Raw genomic sequence first — 21,133 nt, 5'->3', positions numbered from 1 at the left:
TAAATCCGTTAAAATAGGTGTCCTGGATTTCTTTCAGTTTTTTTAAAAAATATATTTTTATTGATTTCAGAGAGGAAGGGAGAGGGAGAGAGAGAAACAACAATGATGAGAGAGAATCATTGATCAGCTGCCTCCTGCATGCCCCCTACTGGGGGTTGAGCCCACAACCCAGGCATGTGCCTTTGACTGGAATCGAACCATGGACCCTTCAGTCCACAGGCCGACATTCTATCCACTGAGCCAAAACAGCCAGGGCCCATCTTTCAGTTTTCATGCTGTGACCTTTGACCAACTTTACTGTCCTTAGCAAGCATGATTTTCTGTGTCCCTTAAGCTTCTGGAAAGCTTAAGATAGGTCAATTATGCAATGTAGTCAGAAATATTTTTGTATAATATTGGCCAACCGATACAAATATTAAACTGGTGAGAGTATCCTATCTAATAAAAGAGTAATATGCAAACATCACTCTGCTACACTCACCAGTCACACCCACCAGCGATGCCCACCAGTGAATCAGGAGTGAATATGCAAATAAACCCAACCAAGATGGCTGCAGCCACAGAGAGAACAGGAGGTGGGGCTTGGGTTCCCCGGAAATGGAGGAAGCCAAACTTTCCACACACCCTGGCTGGCCCAGGCCTCTGCTTAAGGATACAAAGTTTCAATGGTAGAAGATACATAAATCACAACAGAAATGGCTGCTGCCATGGAGCTGAAGAGAGCAGGAGCCCAGGGTTGCCCCCAGCAATGGAATAAGCCAAGCTTCTGCAGGCCTGGCCTTTGCTCCAGGCTACAAAGTTTTAATTATAGAAGGTAAATAAGTCCAAACAGAAATGGCTGCCACTATGGAGCAAGCAGAAGGCTTGTCTCTGCTCCATGCTACAAAGTTTCAATTGTAGAAGATAAATAAATTCCAGATACCAGGGCCTCTGTTTGGGTTGCAGGGGGGATGTGGCTGGCCTGCAAACCACCACAGGCCCCTCACCCAGGCCACTCCATACCCCAAGGGAACCCCCTCCATGATCTGGGACCTCCTTCAGGGCAAACCAGCCCCCACCCATGCACCAGGCCTTTATCCTATCTAATAAAAGAATAATATGCAGATTAACCATCACTCCAACACACAAGATGGCTGCCCTCATGTGTTTAAAGATCCTGCCCCTATGTGGACACAAGATGGCCACCACAAGATGGCCAGCAGGGGAGGGCAGTGGGAAGGAACAGGCCTGCAAGGGAGGGAAGTTGGGGGTAATCAAGCCTACAGGGGAGGGCAGTTAGGGGTGACCAGGCCAGCAGAGGTGGGAAGTTGGGGGCAAACAGGCTGGCAGGAGAGTTGTTAGGGGGTGTCAGGCTGGCAGGGGAGTGGTAGAGGGTGATCAGGATGGCAGGCAGAGGGGTTTAGGGGCAATCAGGAAGGCAGGCAAGTGAGTGGTTGGAAGCCAGCAGTCCTGGATTGTGAGATGGATGTCCCACAAGGGGTCCCAGATTGGAGAGGGTGCAGACTGGACTGAGGGCCCCCTCCCCCATGCACGAATTTCATGCACCGGGCCTTTATTCAATTATAAGCAATTATCTATCAGAAGGCCACCAGGAGGTGTGGCCCCTGTTGTGTACTGTATTTTTTATCCCTTTGTCTTGGTAATCATTATACCTGAGATCCCATGAAAAGGTATTGTAACAGGGTGAAGAATAATCTGCACAGATTTCTAGGTTGTCTGTCTGCTCTGACTCTATACCCTATAAATAAATTACCCTATAATAATTGTGTTATATCCTATAGTTTTTTGGCCTTAAGCTACCTTCTTGTCATATGACCATTACACCTTTGCTCCATGATCAACTGCCTCTTGCACACATAGTTACACAAGGGTGGGCAACAATAGATATACAGTTGTTTGTAATGAAAAAAGACATGCAAGGTTCTGATTATAATAATACAAGAATACACATTGTTTCATATACTAACAACTATAATCCTACTTTTGCCCACCCCTAAACATTTACTAGAGAGGCCACTAATCCCTTTACTAAAAAGAAAAAAATAATACATATAACTGGGACCATCTGGAAAAAATCCAAGACAGGTGACCTTCCTAACCAATAGCAGGCAATCCTTAAAATGCTAGAGTTCATTGACTCAGTTAAGCCATCATTTTAAAAAATGCACTGTGCCCTTGCCAGTTTGTCTCAGTGGATAGTATGGGTCTGTGGACTGAAAGATTCGGGGTTTGGTTATGGTCAAGGGCTCATTCAGGTTGCAGGCTTGATCCCCAGCCCTGGTTGGGGCGCATGTGGGGAGGTAATCAATTGATGTGTCTCTCTCATCATGATGTTCCTGTCTTTTTACCTGCTTTCAGCTCTTGCTAATAATCGATGACAGAATATTCTTGAGTGAGGATTAACCATAAATAAATAGATAGATAAATAAGTAAAATAAGTAAATAAATAAATAATAAATAAATAAATAAATGCACCATTATGGTATGAACTACTAAGAAAAATAAAATGACCAATCAAAATAAGACACTGTTTCTTATTACATCAACTGTAAGACACACTATGATTTCAAAGAGGCTGAAATGTAAATACAAATGATATCTTGGAAGAAATATGATATTTACTATGTCTTCCAACATACACATCAACTATAGCTTTTATTTCTCTGACCAGTAAAGCTATTTTTTTTTTCACAATGAGATTTCTATGGCTGTATTGTATTTTATAAGGAAAACCATCCCCACTGAAAAAGAATAAGCAAATGAGTTTGCGAAGAAACACCTCACTGGAAAAGGGTCTGCAGTGACAACGGTGGCGTGCAGTGGCTGGTGTCCCCACAGTGACGGTGTGAGCTGTGGGGTCCAGCATTGGTGGCCTCAGGTGGCTGGTTTGGGGTTCACTTTGACTGTAGTCCTGGCTGCTGTGTGGCATCCGTCGTTTCTATCAGTTTTCTCTGCTGGGTTCTACGCTTTCCCAAGAGTTCTGTGAGCTTCTTAGCAACTCTTGAATAAATACCTTATCTGCCTAAGTCAGCCAGACTTGCATCTAAGAACCTTGACCGATACCTCTGGATTCCAGCAATTTGTTGAACAGAGATAATTTATATAATTTAAGGTAAATAGCAGTTCAGCCCTTCTGAGGACAGTTACCAATCCCTTCCACTTCTCTAAAATGACCACCTCCAAAAAAATATAAATCCAGCCATATCCAACATTAACAAAACAGTTGAACCATTCAGTGCTTTTGACACTGAATGGTTCAACTGTTTTGTTGGATATGGCTGGATTTATATTTTTGGATATGGCTGGATATGGATAATGTTGGATATGGCTGGATTACTTTAAAACACAATTTATAAAGTTATTGAAGGAATAACCTGCTTATTTTACAAAGGAATTAAATCATCAAAATATATTATGCTAATAGTTACTATGATTCAGTGGAGAAGCTAGAAATGAAAGGAAGTCTGTGGTTGTCATACCATATATAAGATACACGGTAGAAATTGGCTCTAGTAAAAAAAAAAATTTTTTTTTAAAGAAAGAAATGGACTCCAGTTAATAATAGGGTATGTCAGTTTCATTCATCTTACTATTGCTAGCAACAATTAATTAATTTTATTGGATGATGATTTCTTTGTACTTATTTGCAAAGTAGCCCTACCCCATTTCATAATTTCAAAGCAATGTCAGTATATCCTTTTTTCTTAAGTCTTGTGGGGTATTGCAGCTTCAGTGAGTGTAGAAGCTGAATATTGTTCTCTTAAGAAAAGCAGCTTTCATATGAACAATAAAGATTGATTTAAAAAAAAGAAATGCAGCTTTCAATAATGTAAATGGTATTAATTGTAACACTAGCATGGTGTGTCACTACGATCAGGCACTGTTCTAAGCATTTTTGTATATTAACCTTACTCTGCGTAAGAATTTCTCATTTTATACACAGGACATTAAGGCACAGAACAGTTCATTTACTTGACTGATGGCGCCGGCCAGTAGGTGGCAGAGCTGGGACTTGCACTCAGGTTGGCTCCAGAATTCCAGTGCTTAGCTGTTATCACAAGTTGTACCCTATTGGAAGTTACTTGCTTTTGCTACTAACTACAGGCAGTGCATAGTAGGCCTGTCAGAATCTGAAATAGAAAAATTTCCTCTGCAAACCTGGGCAGTTTACATACTGAAGCTTAGATTTTTTTCCTTTGCAATATGGAAAAAATGATAGTCTTCCTGCCTACCTCGTAGGCTGCTGAGTAGAATAAATAAAGCAATGGGTGTGAAAGTGCTTTGCAAAGCGTTATGTAAAGCGTTATCACATAAACTTTGAACCGGCATACGTTAGGATGTAGCTTCAGCTGTGTGCGATGAAATGTTCTGTAAGGAAACTGGGTCACAGCTAGAAGATGGCAGAGCTTGGACTGAAACCTGTGCTTCTAACTACACTACCGCACCACTCCTCTGAGATTTGCTACTATAATACTTGATGCTACACTACTGTTTTCTTGCAGATTCATTAAAGATAATGTGAACATAAATTGCTCTTCAAAATTTCCCCACAACATGTGTTTCTGGTAGGCCTCACTCAGAAATTCTTACCTCTGACCGAAAGCTCGAACTTGAGAGCAACAACTAAAGATAGGTCAAGCGACAAACATCTGCAACGTGGGTGTCCACGCAACCGGAAACGCTTGGCGGAGGAAGACGTCTTTTTACCCTGGCAAGCTTGGAGGCAGTCCTGTCAGGCGCCTTTGAGACTCAGATGTGGAAAGCAGCTCAAATTCCCACACGAGACGGGGATGTTTATCAGTTTGGGAACATTGTGAGGATGTTCAGAGAAGAGAATGATAACGGGTCTCTCCATTTCATACTTCAAGCAAGATCTCCCCATCTTTGGGCAAAAGTCAAGGTTAAAAAAAAAAATCAAACTAAAAGAAAAAAACACAAAAATAATAATGTTAGCACTCTCCTTCTTTCCCCTCTAGAAAATCTCTTGCAAGGATTTATAAATTATTGCACTATCACTAAAATAGAAAATCTATAAGTCAGCCAATAAGTATTGGCCAGGCGTCTCCTTAGTGACTAGTCCCTTGCATGAGCCTGGAGTTAGCAGATTGCATGCTGGTAAAACTAACAGGTGAGGTCTTAGAAACCATTACGTGCCAGATTTGGTATCACTAAAGATAAATGTAATAAACTTCAAGAATGTAAGTTTCCTGAAAAAAGAAAAGAAAGATGAAAATGAAAAAGACATTGAGAAAGTCTGAGCACAGAGCCCAGTAAGGCTGGTGTTGTTGACTATACCATAATGCATCTTTTTTTAATTTTTAATTTTAATTTTATTTTTTATTATTTTTAAATAAATCTTTATTGTTCAGATTATTACAATTGTTCCTCTTTTTCCCCTCCATAGCTCCCCTCCACCAGGTTCCTACCCCACCCTCTGCCCTTTCTCCCTCCCACTGTCTTCATCCATAGGTGTACGATTTTTGTTCAGTCTCTTCTCTCACCCCCACTCCCCTTTTCCTTGAGAATCATCAGTCCACTCCCTTTCTATACTCCTCATAATGCATCTTAAAGAAAATGTGCAAGTCATTTCTAGAACTTCCTTTCAATACATATTAAAATCAATCTTTCACATAAAGTAAAAAACGAAGACAATGAGTACCTAAGTCTAATACAGACCTTTTAATTTTAAAATCAAAACCATATCTCTCCCTGGGTATGCCATACCTCTGCCATTTTTCCTTTTCCCCCCATTCACTTCTTCATGAGTTGACTATACAAGGTTGGGGCTGGCACCACTGCAAGGGCTTGGCCTGTGAAGATGAATAAACTGTGGTACCTGCTGTCTAGACTCAGCATAATCATTTGACGAATGACAATGACTATAATGGAGAAGACAGAAAGAAATTACTACCTCAGCTGAAATATAGGAAGTAGGCAGAGCCTAAGGTAAGGTGAGATTAAGTAGTAAAGCACTCTAAATTGGCAGTCTCTGCTCTGGTCCCACTTTTTTCCAGAGTTAGGGACTAGTCAGACTGTTTCTTCTGTCCTGCACATAGGTTCTCCCTCGTTTCCTTCTGCTCCTTCTTCCACTCTCTTTTATTCCATGATAGTAAACAAAAAACAAGTCAGATGAGCTATTGGGTTGGGTTGGGGAAGGAGACAAGGAAGCCATACTGGCACCTTGCTATGCTAGGTCTCCTTTTCTTGAGGCATTGGGGGAAGGAAGGGCTGGTTTCTGATAAAGTGAGGCTTTTGCTGCTGTCATGTGTGAGCTGTAAACGGTCCAGAGAGGCCGTCCTCAGCACTTTCCACTTCATAGCTGGGGACATTGAGGCTTCATGACTTACCTAAGGCCATACAGCCAATCAGTGGCTTTGGTGGGACTAGGATTCAGGCTTAACTTCCACGAAGCTTAGAATGGAGCAGCGGAACCCTTCTAATACCCGCCCTTTTTGCTGGTTGCGGTGAGGGAGCCAGAGATGGAAATTTCACTACCTCCTTCAGTAGCCTCTTCAAATTTATGCTCTTGACAATGAGGCAGTCATTAATTTCTGGTCGCTCAGAAAAAAATGGAGAACAACTGATTAATCTACTAATTCCACAGTCTTCTGCTCCTTAAGGAAAACCCACGCCAAGTCCATCTCTTAAAGGACCTATTTTCATTAGCATTTTTGTTACTCTTCCCATTAGACTGACCCCTTTCTCTATATCCTTTTGAAAATGTGGCAACTCAATCTGAACCTAGAGCTTTAAGGTTTGTTTGGGGACATAAAATGACGCCCATGTGCTTTGCTTTTTAATGTATCCACTTTGACTTTTTGTTTTTGCTTGTTATAAACTTTCGAAAAGAAGTACCTATTTTCAATGTGTCAGTAATGACTTGGAGACATTTATATTATTGATTTACTTCTCTTCTTTCTTCTTCTCACCATTCGCCAGCCTCTCTCTAATGACCAGGTGGTGGGCACACATCGAGAAAACTAATCACCTTCTAACAGGATTTGGAATAGAATTAAGGCGGATGGATCGTTGGGCCCTTCTGCCCTAGCTTTAGCAGCCCAAGGTCCATGACTGTTCAGAGATTAGCTGATTGGCAACTGGTTGTATCACAGAGGATGGATTCTCTTTTGGGACCCTAGGCAGTGAATTTTGTGAGAATTTCAGTACTCAAGTTTATCAGAGACAGAGCTTGGGCTTTATGCTTGAAACCTGCCAACCATCCGGAGACACCCAGGGAGGCAAACACAGCTCTTTATTTTCCAGGTGATGACCCTGGCCTAGAATGCCTCCACGCCAACGAGTCCATCCTGCCAGACAAGTTCCTGTTTCTCTCGACGCCTCTGGACCTCTGACACGCTGCAGGGTGACGAGCCGATGCGGCAGGTGGGGGAGTCCTTGGAAGGGCTACTTCTGAGCGCTGCCAATAGCAGCTGCCAGGCGTCTGCCACGCTCCCCAGGAGGTCGGTGGTGACAAGTGGCCCAGTGCTCGCCCCTCACTCCGCAGCACAGGGCTCCTCCCTCCTCCATCCCTCTCCTCCTCTCCTCCGGCCCGCCCAGCTCGCACCTCGTCTCACCGCCCCCACCTGTGGGCGCGCAGGGCCCGGGCGGAGTCTGGGGAGGCTATGACGTCACCCCGGCGGGTGGGCGGGGCCGTGGGAACCGCAGTGCAGCGCGGGGGGGCGGGGAGGGGGGCGTGGCCTGCGGCGCGTGACCCGGTGCGGGAGGAGGCGGGAGCCCCGGGAAAGGTGTCGGGGGGGCTGGGACAGGCCGAGTCCGGGAGCGGGGCGGGGCGGGGAGTGGCCGGGCCCAGGCTGCGGGCGCCCTGCGGAGCTCTCAATCGGGGTCACGCTTCCTTCCTTCTCCCTCCCGCCCCTCCTTCCCTCCTGCCCACCTGGGCCTCTGCGGGGAGACGCGCACCTGGCAGCCCGCGGCCGCGCTCCGCCTTCCCCGCGCGGGCCGGGCGCCCCGAGCCTGCCCGCCCCGCACGCCCCGCGCCTGCAGGCGGCCTCGAGCGCTCGCTCGTTGATGCCGTTTTGGGGGTGACCTGGCGCGGGGGGCGCGCCTCCACGGCGGGGGCGTGTTAGGGGCCGCGGGGTGAAGGGAGGGAGGCCGGCCGGCCGGACCCTGCGCGCAGTCCGGGTTTTGTGGCGCAGGAGGCCGCCGCGGCCGCGCGGGAGCGGGCGATGTTGGAGCTGCGGCACCGGGGAGTGGGCCCCGGCCCCGGGGGAGCGGGGGCGCCGCCGCCCCCCGAGGGAGTGGCGGCCGGCGGCGACCACGAAGCCGAGAGCACCAGCGACAAAGTAAGTGGAGCCGCGGGAGCCGCGCCCCCACGCCCGCCGCCGCCCGCGTCCCGGCTCGGGAGGGCCCCTGGGGGCCGGGCGGGTGGGGCCCGGGGAGCGCAGGTGAGCTGCCGGCTGCCCGCCGCGCCCTCCCTCGGCCTGGATCAGTGTCTGCTTGCCAGTGTGAGGTCCAGAACCCCGGACCCCAGAGGGAGTGCGTCTCCCAGGATGACCGTGGCTGCTGCTGGGTCATTTCAACTCGACTACAGTTTAATGTCTTCCCATTCCAATTCCCCCGCCCCCCCCCCCCACGTCCCCCAGGGGGCCGGGGTCCAGGCTGGAGTCTAGGAGGAAACTGCAGGCGCCCTAGTTTGCTAGGTGCCGCCACCACCTCACACCTCCTCTCGGGAGAGGAACAAAGTTGGTGAGGACTAAACTTCAGACAAACACCTTGGGCTCTAGCCTGTCATTGGATCCGGACGCTGAAGGCTTGGCTTCTCCTGCGCCCCCATCAGCACTTTCGGTTCCTCCGTCTTTTCTCAGGGTGATAGATTTGCAAGGTTTCAGGGTAACATACACGGAACATACAAGTGCTGTGTGTTCTTGGGGTCCACAGCAGGCAGTGTAGTTCTCCTACTAGTAGATTTCATTGGACCTGACGGGCTACTTCTTGATGATTTGTAGCTCCCATTTCTATAGATTACCCTTGCTTCACATTTAAGAATAAGTAGATACAATACCACGATTTTTTTAACAGTAGAAAAAGAGTCAAAGTTTAGTTTACTCATAAATACAGTGGTGCAGGAATATGGGTGTGTGTGTGGCGGGGGTGTGTGGGGGGGAGACAAACAAACAAATGCAGTGTTATGTTCCTTTAGATTGGTGGTTTAGGTCATCCAGAGAATAAATTGTTTAATAAGACCTGCTGTTAATAAAATCTCATTTTACTTCAGAAGCTCAAAGCACTTGAGCTTTTCCTAGAATCATTCTTTTTTGGAAGCAGGTGTTGCTGTTTGAATTACAGAAGCGAAGTGTATTCGCCAAGGTCAAGGCCTTGGTGGCCTTTTGGAACTACTAGAACCTGTTTCCTGATTCCCTTTCCTCTGGGTTGTACTGTCACTGAGACTCCCTGGCAGTTCTGATCTGGGGAGGGTTCCACCTGATGTTGATGAACTTGACCCAAGTTACAGGGCCCTGGAAAGAATATACCGCATGATATCATGGAATAATTAATTCAACCGTGATTTCAGGAATGACGCTTTAGAATCAGTGAGATGGCATCGCCTTTGTTTCCCCCCCCCCTACCTTTGATAGTCCATAGAATCAAATGAGGGTCTGTCATAGAACATACACGTCAAGGAATTACACAAACTATACCAGTTGCCAGCTTCTGAAGGTTGATGTTACAAAGCTGGAAACAGTGGGCCGTGAGAATAGTCTTTGTGAAAACTGCCTTGGAAACTAGACCAAAAATAGAATTAATTAGATTGGGATTTGTTGTGCTTCAGCTCTTGCTAGAACCAAGGAAATACCAGCTCCCCCTGTGTGGACTTCCTTAACTAGGAGATGCACTAACGCACTTTTAATGAGAGAAAACAAGTCCAGGAAGCCATGCATAAAATAACTTCTGAATTAATTTGGTTTCTTAACACCCTAATACATTTGAAATGGCCACTATTTCTAGGGTTTGATTTGACTCATTAGAGCCGATGTCTCTGTGACTAGGTTAACTTGCTGGGTATTTAGTTTATTTATTAGTTATTTATTTATAAAGGCCGCAATGTAGGTTTTCATTAACACGGACCCAGCTGTATTTTGTGTTCTGAGTGCGGACATTGCCATGTGTAACCTCCTAAGACTTCTTAGACAAGGATGAGCACTGGCACAGTATGTCTAGAATATTGCTATACCTTCAGCGTTCCTCACAAGGAACTCTTGTCTTGGCAGCCTTTGAGACATTGAACTCTATCCTCTGTGCTTCCTTATCAGGGAGTATATTTGAATGCACCTGTATTTCCAGGTCAAGGGCTATTTTAAAATCAGATTGCACATCAGAGGCTGGTTAATATTTGGACCTTTTAAGCTCTTTAAGTGCCTTCTCTGCTCAAGTTGCGGTAGAGGCAAAACACTTGGGGAATTCACGAAAGCAGTGGAGGAGGTGTCTTAGATTCTGCCGTTATAGTACACTCCCATGCCATTTTGTCCTTTTATAATGGTGTTATTAACATGGCATCGTCATTGCTCAGGACCAGGAGACTTAAGCTGAGAGAGGCTCTGTGCTTAGGGGAATTCACAGATGAAAAAGTGCTTCTGACCTGCAAGGGAATGTTATCTATATTAAATGCTGAATAAATATTTGAGAGGTGACAAGATTACCCCTTCAAGGACTCCCACCCCCCTCCCCACCCTCTCCTGTGCCTCTTCCCCCAGGAGACCTATATGAGTTAGATTTACTAGAACAATGATCAAGGTTCATAGGCTCTACATGGAGACAGCAGGAAAAGCTTTTGAAGAGGAGGTGAGGGTTGAGCTTGGACTTGAAAGGTGCCTGGGGACTCACCAGGTGGACACATGTTGAGGAAGGACGTTGTAGGCGACGGGGATGTGGAGCTGTTTCTTGGGTCAGTATTCTTGGCCCAGGGCCCTGACATTAGTTTGGTAATCCTGGAGCATATGCTGTGTATTCTTGGGAGGTGGGGTTTGGAGGTTGGGAGCTTGAGTCTTGTGGAGGTCAGGCTTTAGTCCATGGGCTCTGGAAAGCCACTGAGAAGTGTTTACAAAGGCATTAGCTTATCGCTCAGCAGCCGCCTGGAGAAAGTGCTGGAAGGGGAGAGGCCTGCCACAAAGAAACCAGATAGTTGGGTATTTCAAGTGCTATAGGTATGAAGTTATGAGGGCTTGGAGTGGGCCTGCTAGGGGTGCGGGAACAGAGGTTGAGAGAGAGGATGCATATTTTAGAATGATCATGCAGATAGGACCTAGTCTAGGACAATCAAAGAAAGACCAATAAAAGAAGAGCGTGCCAGGAGACACGTTGTAATCCACGCCTTAAGAGTCTTTTAGGAAAGAAGCAAAAATTATTGGGCGGTTTTGTAGGCAAGGGTGAGTTGGATTGGACAGGGTGTGTCATTCTCTAAAATTGAAAGGTGGGCCAAAACCGGTTTGGCTCAATGGATAGAGCGTCAGCTTGGGTACTGAAGGGTCCCAGGTTCGATTCCGGTCAAGGGCATGTACCTTGATTGAGGGCATATCCCCAGTAGGGGGTGTGCAAGAGGCAGCTGATTGATGACTCTCATCGATGTTTCTAATTCTCTATCTCTCTCCCTTCCTCTCTGTACAAAAATCAATAAAAATATATATATTAAAATTGAGAGGTGGTTTAAGGTGTTGGTGGAAACTGAAATGAAAGGTCGAAAGGTCAAGTGTAGAGATGTCAACTTTCTTTTTTTAAATAGATTTTTTAAGGAGAGGGGAATTGAGAGAGAGAGAGAGAGAGAGAGAGAGAGAGAGAGAGAGAGAGAGAGAGAGAGAGAGATATCAATCTGTTATCCTACTTATCTAGGCATTCATTTATTCCTGTATGTGCCATGACAGGGGTTCAAACCCACAACCTTGGCTTATGGGGTCAACGCTCTAGAAATGTCAACTTTTGAGTGGAATAGTTGAAGACAGAGCCCTCGGAGGTGCCCATGTTTAGAGCAGGGTTGAAAATGTAGGGAAGGAACCAAGATTATGAGATCCTGGGAGCAGGGGAGGAGGATTGCTAGAGGATGTCATCAATAGTATTTAGGAACGAGGGTGAGGCATAGAACACTGAGTTCAGCAAAGATCCTAGTAGAAGCCAGGTTCCAAGTTGAGGCATGTGAGAGGTGAAATACTGGGAGTTATTGTCAGGAAGTTCCAGCAAAGGGGAATGCAGAATAGTGGCTAAAAAGGACTGGAGGCCCTGACTGGTTTGGTTCAGTGGATAGAGCGTCGGCCTGCAGACTAGGGGTCCCAAGTTCGATTCTGGTCAAGGGCATGTACCTTGGTTGCAGGCACATCCCCAGTAGGGGATGTGCAGGAGGCAGCTGATTGACGTTTCTAACTCTCTATCCCTCTCCCTTCCTCTCTGTAAAAATAAATAAATAAGTAAGTAAATAAATAAATAAATAAAATATATTTTTTAAAAATATAAACAAATTAATTTAAAAAATTAAAAAAAGGACTGGAGGATCAAGTGAAAATTTCCTTTTTCATGGGAGGGAAGATAGGTATTTGTATGAAAGAAGTCAAGAGGGGGTGAAGATGCTGAGATGCTGACAAGGATGGGCAAGCCCCAGAGAAAAGAAAGCAGACAAGATGTGGAGAGTATAGGTGACTGGGGTATCCAAGGAAAGGAAGGAACGCATGGAAGGTGGATGCAGAGACATTTTGAAAAGCAAAAGATCAAAGTATTTGGTGCTTTCCATTTTCTCAATAAAGTGAGGTCTCAGAGCCAAAGAGCTGCACGGGATCTTAGAAACAGTGTAGCCCAACCCTGAGTGTTTAAAAGTGACAAGCTTGCTTTGGAATGTGGCCGTTATTGCCCAAGATGACCCTCAGCAAGTGGCCACGCTGGGACTAGAACACATCCATCAGGGAGTGTTACTAAGGGAGTGCAGTATGAAGTAACCCAAGGGGCAACTAGTTCTTAACTCAGTAGCAGTCATAGTCATAACAGTTGATGCTCGTAGTGATTTAGAGTTCATAGAGTATGCGTTTACATCTTAATTTATTTGTTCCTCATAACAATTCTACATGTTAGGAATAGCCCTCATTTAATAGCTGAAAATATGAAAGGCACTGGGGATGATTTTGTTCTGGATTCCAGGTCAGGGATGCTAAAGGAATGACGGAGGTCAGTGAGACTGGAATTGAAGTGACTGACCACGAGTTAGGGTGGACAGGGAAGAGGACTGAAGCCCACGTTGGGCCAGTGAAGCTCTGGATGGATTGAGAGGTCTGAGCAATTGTAAGTGAAGCTAACACCTGCTTTGCTGGACCAGTGTGGGAGCACAGGAGGTGCACATGGAAGTTGTGGCCAGTAAAGGGGAGCACACATTGAAACAGTGTCTCTGCTGTGCTTATATGTGGGGGTACTGCTTTGATACAGATTTTGGTTTGTGAGGTTGAAGGTGAAAGAATCCAAGTCAGTTAATTTCTGCCCTTACCCATTTTTGAGATGTGTGTAGTTTCTTTCATAAATACCGTATTTTTCGGACCATAAGACGCACTTTTTTCCCCCCAGAAGTGGGGGGGAAAAGTCCCTGCATCTTATGGTCCAAATATAGCCTACACATATACTGTAAAAAAAAAGCTTTTTTACTTGCCCAGCTCTGTGTGGTCTCTGTGTGCTTGCCCGGCTCTAAAATGGTTCTAAATGCTGCTGTTTACTTTACAGGGTTGATTACATGTGTTTATGACTGTGATGTTGGGTTTTAATGCACATAAAATATTTTAGGACACTATTTGTTTCAGAATCTTTTTTTCTTGATTTCCCTTCTCTAAAAACTGGTGCGTCTTATGGTCCGGTGCGTCTTATGGTCCGAAAAATACGGTACTCTAATGTTTTTAATATAAAATTTTAATTTTTGGTGAACTTGTATTTCTGAAAATTCTTAATTTTGGAACACTTCACTATGGGTTGTCTTGGTGTCACCTGTAAGTGTAATAAATATTTTCTATACATTTTTATACAAATCTAGGCCATTATACAATATACAATGCTAATATTTAGATCTAGATTTCTAGATACCCTTTTGGCTGATACTCCTGAATTGTTGATTGTTAGTATTACCACCTAAATAACTTTCCATGATTCTTTAGTCATTGAAGCACATTCATTTTATTATTTAACAATATGTTTTGAATGCTGGTTCTCCAAATATTGCCAACCGACCAGTTGATAAGACAAAGTTGAGTTTATGGCTTCGGTTGGTGAGGGAGAATACCTGGACAGAGCTGTAGCAGAGTCTTGGAGGGAGAAGGGCGAGGTTGGATTTCATTGAGAATTGGAATAAAATTCTTGAGTCTTTCAGTAGTTTAGGATTAGTTACGGATCACAATATAACAGTCTTGGGTTGGTGGCAATAGCCAAGTGAGGATTTTGAGTCTTTGGAGGAAAGTTGTTGCTGCTTCCAGTAGAGAGAAGGTTTGTCTTCACAAGTTCTTGTGGATGAACCATGAGCTCCAGATCTAAACTCCAGGGATAGCAAAGTTATGCTAACAAGTCAGTCAAATTCTAAAGTCATGTTAATTTAGGCGGTAAGTTGTGTGGACCAGGTCTTTCAAGTATGCTTTATGTTATAGTTGAGATTTCTAAAGAATATTCTGGTGTGAGTTTTTACTTGCTGTTTGTGATCTTAACTTTAAAACATTTTATTTTCTGCCAAAACCAGTTTGGCTCAATGGATAGAGCATCGGCTTGGGGACTGAAGGGTCCTAGGTTCGATTCTGGTCAAGGGCATGTACCTTGGTTGCGGGCATATCCCCAGTAGGGGGTGTGCAAGAGGCAGCTGACCGATGACTCTCTCTCATCAATGTTTCTAACTCTCTATCTCTCTCCCTTCCTCTCTGTAAAAAATCAATAAAATACATTAAAATAAATAAATAAATAAATAAATAAATAAATAAAAAGAAAATGTCCATTAAAACACTTTATTTTCTTAAAACTTTGAGAGATTTTTACTATAGGATGCCATTACCTATATTAAGCTTTGGATGCAATAAACATTCTGATGAAAACAATACTTCGTCATAAATGTACTAGGGAAAATTGGGAAGACTTGCTTAAAGTAGTACTATTCTGGAAGGTTATCTCATAAAGAAAAATTATAAAATATATTTGTATAGTATGATTATTTTTGTATTTATGTTTATAGGTATATATATAATATATATATTATATATATTATATATATTATATATATATATATTTACCATTTTTTAAAAACAGACTTTCACGTGCTTTTTCATGGTTAGCACAGCTAAATATCAAAATTCTATGTGTTTATTTTTCTTTATCTCTTCTGTATTTGGGAATGTTTTTTAAAAGAAATGGATGTTTTGCCTGGCACGCATGGCTCAGTGGTTGAGCGTCATCCTATGAACCAGGAGGTCATGGTTTGATTCCTGCTTGGGGCACATGCCTGGGTTGCGGATTCAATCTCATCATTGATGTTTCTCTCCCCCTTTCCCTTTCTCTCTCTCTAAAATCAATAAAAAATATATTTTAAAACATAAAAAGAAAAGAAATGCATGTTTTAATTTAGGATAAAGAAAATAGGTCATTTAAAATTTGTAGACTTCTTTTGTGAGGCTTGACTTGGTTCTGTGCATTCAGTAAAGCTTTATTTGGTGCCCATTGTATTTGAAGTTCTGATTGAATGTCACCTTTTTCTTGTGGCTCTTTCTACATTTATGAAAATGGGTGAGGCCATGACTTATTTGTTGCTCAACAACTGCAAGGTGGTAAACAAAAAAATTTAACTTTTTAAAAGAAGGAGTTTATTAGGCCATTGCTAGCAAACATAAGAAGACTGGACTGGAGCATGTAGCCCAAACCAGCAGCAGCATGGCAACATATCCATCTATGTCCATGGTCTGGGAGTTTGCCGGTATTGTGGGTAGAGAGAAAAAGGAGGTAATCTGACAGAATTTACATTAGCTGCAGGTAGGGGTGGGAGAAGGTGAAGCGAGCAGGACCAACTCTGGGATAGGCACAGGGTCTGCATGAAGAAGTGGCCGCTCCTATGGATGGGTTCGGGCAGCGGCCAGAAGTTGAGAGGTAAGCAGGTGGAGGCCCCTGGTTGCATGGTGCCTGGCTAAAATAATCCGTGGAAACAGCCACCTGGAATTTATTCTAAATTCTAGCAAATATGCAGGGATGTGAGCAATCTTATATCAGAGCTGGTCCACAGCTGTTAACAAGCTTACTCTTCTGTCTCTCTCCCTTTACGGATGCTTTAATTTTAGTTTTGAACATATCAGAATTTTTTCCTTGTCAGTGGAATAAAGATAACAAACTATAGTTTGTAAAATACATGTGCATAATACCAATTTGAATCTCTTTATAACAATTATGTAGACAAGGAAAATAGGTTTAGTTTACACCTGAGAAAAAAGTTTGAAAATTGTTGATTTAAGAGTTAAGTTTATTTGAGCCAAACTGATGACAATTGCTGGGAAGCAAAATCTCAGTGGATTGAGAAAATGCTCTAGAGAATGGCAACTTTGCAGCTTATTTTTACATTAGAATCAAGGGACAAGACATAAAGTGGTAGCATGAAATCCATTAGTGATAGAATAGAGAGGGGGGAGAAAGCAAAGGTGAGGAAATCTCTGGGATTGGACACAAAATAAAAAAATAGATCATACTTTTTTTTACATTGGTGGTGTACGATAGTTAATTAACATGATAACAATAACAATGAAGGGGTTCTGTGGTCTCCTGCTCTGATAGGATATTGTGCGGGATGGGTCTGGGAAAAGGCAATTACCCTGACATTCTAAAGGTATCCTATATAATCCTATATAATAAAAGGGTAATAGGCAAATCGACCAAATGGCAGAATGATCACTGTGCACACCTCCTACTGGGGATGTGCCTGCAACCAAGGTACATACCCTTGATTGGAATTGAACCTGGGACCTTTCAGTCCACAGGCCAATGCTTTATCCACTGAGCCAAACTGGTTAGGTCATGGATCTGTTTTTGTTCATCAGTTTATGTTGTTCATTACATTCCACAAATGAGTGAGATCATGTGATATTTATCTTTCTCTGACTGGCTTATTTCACTTAGCATAATGCTCTCCAGTTCCATCCATGTTGTTGCAAATGGTAAGAACTCCTTTTTTACAGCAGTATTGTGTAGATGTACCACAGTTTTTTAATCCACTCATCTGCTGATGGGCATTTAGGCTGTTTCCAAATCTTATCAATGATAAATTGTGCTGCTATGAATATAGGGGTACATATATTCTTTCTGATTGGTGTTTCTAGTTTCTTGGGATATATTCCTAAAAGTGGGATTACTGGGTCATATGAGAGTTCCATTTTTAGTTTTTTTGAGGAAACTCCATACTGTTCTCCACAGAGGCTGCCCCAGTCTGCATTCCTACCAGCAGTGTATGAGGATTTCTTTTTCTCCACATCCTCACCAGCACTTGTCGTTTGTTGATTTGTTAATGATAGCTATTCTGACAGGTGTGAGATGGTACCGCATTGTGGTTTTGATTTGCATCTCTTGGATAATTAGTGACTCTGAGCATGTTTTCATATGTCTCTTAGCCTTCCTTATCTTCTCTTTAAAAAGTATCTATTTAGGTCTATTGGCATTTTTATTCACCAATAGTGAAATAGAGATTAAAAAAAAATCCTATTTACCATTACACCAAAAAAAAAAAATTAAAATGCATACAAATAAACTAAGGAGGTAGAAGACCTATACTTGGAAAACTATCGGACACTTAAAAAAAGAGATAGAGGAAGACATAAACAGATGGAAGAATATACTGTGTTCATGAATTGGTAAAATCAACATCATTAAAATGTCCATACTACCCAAAGCAAACTATAGATTCAATGAACTCCCCATTAAATTTGAAATACCAATGACATATTTCACAGACCTAGAATGAACTCTCCAAAAATTCATCTGGAATAAAAAAAGACCTCGAATAGCTGCAGCAATCCTGAGAAAGAACAAAGTAGGAGGGATCTCAATATCAGATTTCAAGCTGTATTACAAAGCCACTGTTCTCAAAACTGCCTGGTATTGGCACAAGAAAAGACATATAGACCAATGGAATAGAATAGAGAACCCAGAAATTGACCTAAACCACTATGCTCAATTAATATTTGACAAAGGAAGCAAGAACATACAATGGAGTTAAGATAGTCTCTTCAATAAATGGTGTTGGGGAAATTGGACAGATACATGCAAAAAAATGAAACTATGTTTGCATGTATAAATTCATCACTAAAGATAAGATAATGAACCTATCCATCACTACAAAAGTTTTCTGTTCCTGCTCTTTTGCATTTCCCTCCTCACTCCCAGATAACCACCGATCTGCTTTCTGGCTCAATAGATGAGTTTATATTTTCTAGACTCCTATCTAATAAAGAGGTAATATGCTAATTGACCATCAAACACTCACAAGATGGTGGCACCTGAGCCAATAAAGAGAGAATATGCTAATTGACCCTCATGCCCTCACAAGATGGCGGTGCCCAGTCCCCTCAGATCTGCCTCATCCAGCTGGAATCTCCCAGTCCCCTCAGCCCTGTCCCTGTCGGGGGGTGGCAAACACCATACACCTCATTCAGCCCCACCTCATCCAGCCTCAGTCCCTCAGTCCCCTCAGTCCTGTCTCACCCAGTCCTCACAGCATCCAGCCTCATTCAGACAGAATCCCCCAGTAACCCTCAATCCCAGAGGGGAAGGCAGTGTGTGCATTTCTACAAAAATAAAACAAAGCGCCTGTTGAGATGTTTATTGGGGCTGCACTGAATCTGTAGATCAATTTGGGAGAGAATTGTCATTTTAATTATGCTCCTGTATGATTTCAAAGTTTAGCTACATTTCTTTAGATCTCTGTAAACTTGGACACTTTACTTAATCTTTCAGAGCCTCAGTTTATTTTTAAATATATATATTTTTTATTGATTTCCCATAGGAAGAGAGAGAGGGAGAGCTAGAAACATCAATGATGAGGGAGAATCATCAGTCTGCTGCATGCCCTACATTGGGAATGAAGCTCGCAATCCTGCATATGCCCTGACCTGGAAATAAGCCACAACCTTCTGGTTCATAGGCTGATGCTCAACCACTGAGACATGCCAGCTGGGCGAACCTCAATTTTTTTTACCTATAGAATAGAGGTGGTTATTTACCTACCTCTAGGTTAATGTGAGGAATAAATAAATCAATATTTGTAAAGTGCTTTTGCTCATGTTTTCTAATCATGGATTTGGATTTACAGGGTAAATAAAGAAACTTTTATTTCTTCAACCTTCATTTACTAGACATACTTTCATTAAATTTCATATTTTGAAAAGTCCATAAGCCCTCATTACACAGAGGTGGAATTGACCACACAACTTTGTCAAGACTATTCATCTAGCAACAAAGGAGAACTTCTAATTTTAATCCTAATGTTAGCATTAACCACCTATTTATGTATTACCTAATAAATGCAAGCCAGTGTATAAGCCCTCTGCTGGCCTCTTGGGATTAAGAATGAGGCCAATGGATGGTATTTCCTCTTCTCACAAAGCTTGTGGACTACTGAAAAATATAGACAAGCAAACATACACTTTTAATGTAGACTAATAGGTAAACCTAAGGGAAATTGTGGAAACACATTTGAAGAGCAGCCTACCTGGAGCTGGGGGTCCGGGAAGACATTTGTAAAAGATGTGACCTTGAAACCAAGGTCAGAGGATGAGTGGGCCGTAGCCAGGTTTTAGGAATCTGAACGGGAAGATTTGGACCAGGATGCGTGCAACAGAGAAAATGCACAGTTTGTATTTTATAGGTGGAACAAATATTTGGATGTAAGAGAGAGAACAGTGTGGTGTGAAAACTGGGGAGTCATCAAAGAGGGGTGCCATCGTGAACAGTAAAAGCAATGTCAGGTGGTTTGATTGGATCCTGTGGTTTTAGGTTGCGGAGTGTTAAGATTCAATGTGCAGTTTAGAAGGATTCCTTTTATATTGAAAATAAAGTAGAGAGGGTAGGGGGATGAAGCACTGAGGCACCAGATGCTCAGGAACAGTAGCCATGGGTGGGGATGGACGTGGGGGAAAGACTAATACCGGGCCTGGTGCTACGCAGATGTGTTTTGGTGAAAGGAAATGGAATTGTTCAGTTGGTAGCCAGGTGCCTGACCTGATTTAATTGGTTACCTGTTTGGTGGTGGTGTCTTCCTGAAGAGGAAATGTAGAAGGGGCAGCGGGTTTGGTGTGGAAAAAGAGAGGTCAATTTGCTTCTGTTGAATTTCAGGGGATGCTAGTGGAAAACCCAATCCATGTTAGGAGCTAGAGACCCGGTGTATGGGGAGTCTTGAGGTAGTCTAGAGAGAGATGGGAAGCTAAGAGGGTACAGCCCCTGGTGGGTAGTGGGAGAACCCAGGCTTTAGAAGGAAAGAGGTCCTAGCCAGTTTTGCTCAGTGGAGAGAATGTCGGCCTACAGACTGAACGCTCCTGGGTTGGATTCTGGTCAAGGCACCTGCCCAGGTTGTGGGCTTGCTCCCCAGTAAGGGGCATGCAGGAGGCACCCAATCAATGATTCTCTCATCATTGATATTTCTCTCTCTTCCTCTCTGAAATCAATAAAAATATTTTTAAAAAGATAGAAAGGGGAGGATTATTGTCTTTAAATTTAGGGATTGGGGAAAAGCTCCTAATTTGGTGTTCTTAAACATGTTAAGAACCTTCATTCAGCCTGCATTCAAGTGCTGCTTCCTTCTTCCCATTACCTGCAATCACACTCTTGTTTTCCTTGTCAAGTCTGGCATCTGTAACAGGATCCATACAAGAAATGCAGAAACACAAGAATCTCTGCTTCTAATTCCCAAAGTTGAGGAAAATTGCTCTAGAAGGCCACTATTTAAGCACTGCCTTTTATTCTTTAGTGATTAGCATGAAATGAAGAAGCCTAGTTAAAACTTAAGTTTTTCATTTTGTGTTTCTCTGACTGTATAAAATAGAACCCAGAAGCTTCAATAATAAAAGTAAAAACAGGACCACTTTCTTGAGGGTGTGGAGAGGAGGGCCTTGGCATATCACCATCATTGGCAAGTGGACCGAAGTGGCTTGCTGAAAGG

At 43.2% G+C, this 21,133-nt stretch overlaps 1 protein-coding gene across 1 annotated transcript in view; it reads left to right on the top strand.

Moving 5' to 3' along the window:
- The first annotated feature begins 7,819 nt into the window (after nucleotides 1–7,819).
- Nucleotides 7,820–21,133, top strand: part of CDS1 (CDP-diacylglycerol synthase 1) — a 55,036-nt gene continuing 41,722 nt past the window's right edge. The window contains exon 1 of the mRNA XM_036411740.2: nucleotides 7,820–8,300. Within this exon, the coding sequence (XP_036267633.1) occupies nucleotides 8,184–8,300 (117 nt within the window). The 5' untranslated portion in view covers nucleotides 7,820–8,183. The remainder of the gene's footprint in view (nucleotides 8,301–21,133) is intronic.

The sequence above is a fragment of the Pipistrellus kuhlii genome, unplaced genomic scaffold (genome assembly GCF_014108245.1).
Source record: "Pipistrellus kuhlii isolate mPipKuh1 unplaced genomic scaffold, mPipKuh1.p scaffold_m20_p_1, whole genome shotgun sequence".
Lineage (NCBI taxonomy): Eukaryota > Metazoa > Chordata > Mammalia > Chiroptera > Vespertilionidae > Pipistrellus > Pipistrellus kuhlii.
This window is presented reverse-complemented; position numbering and strand designations above follow the sequence as displayed.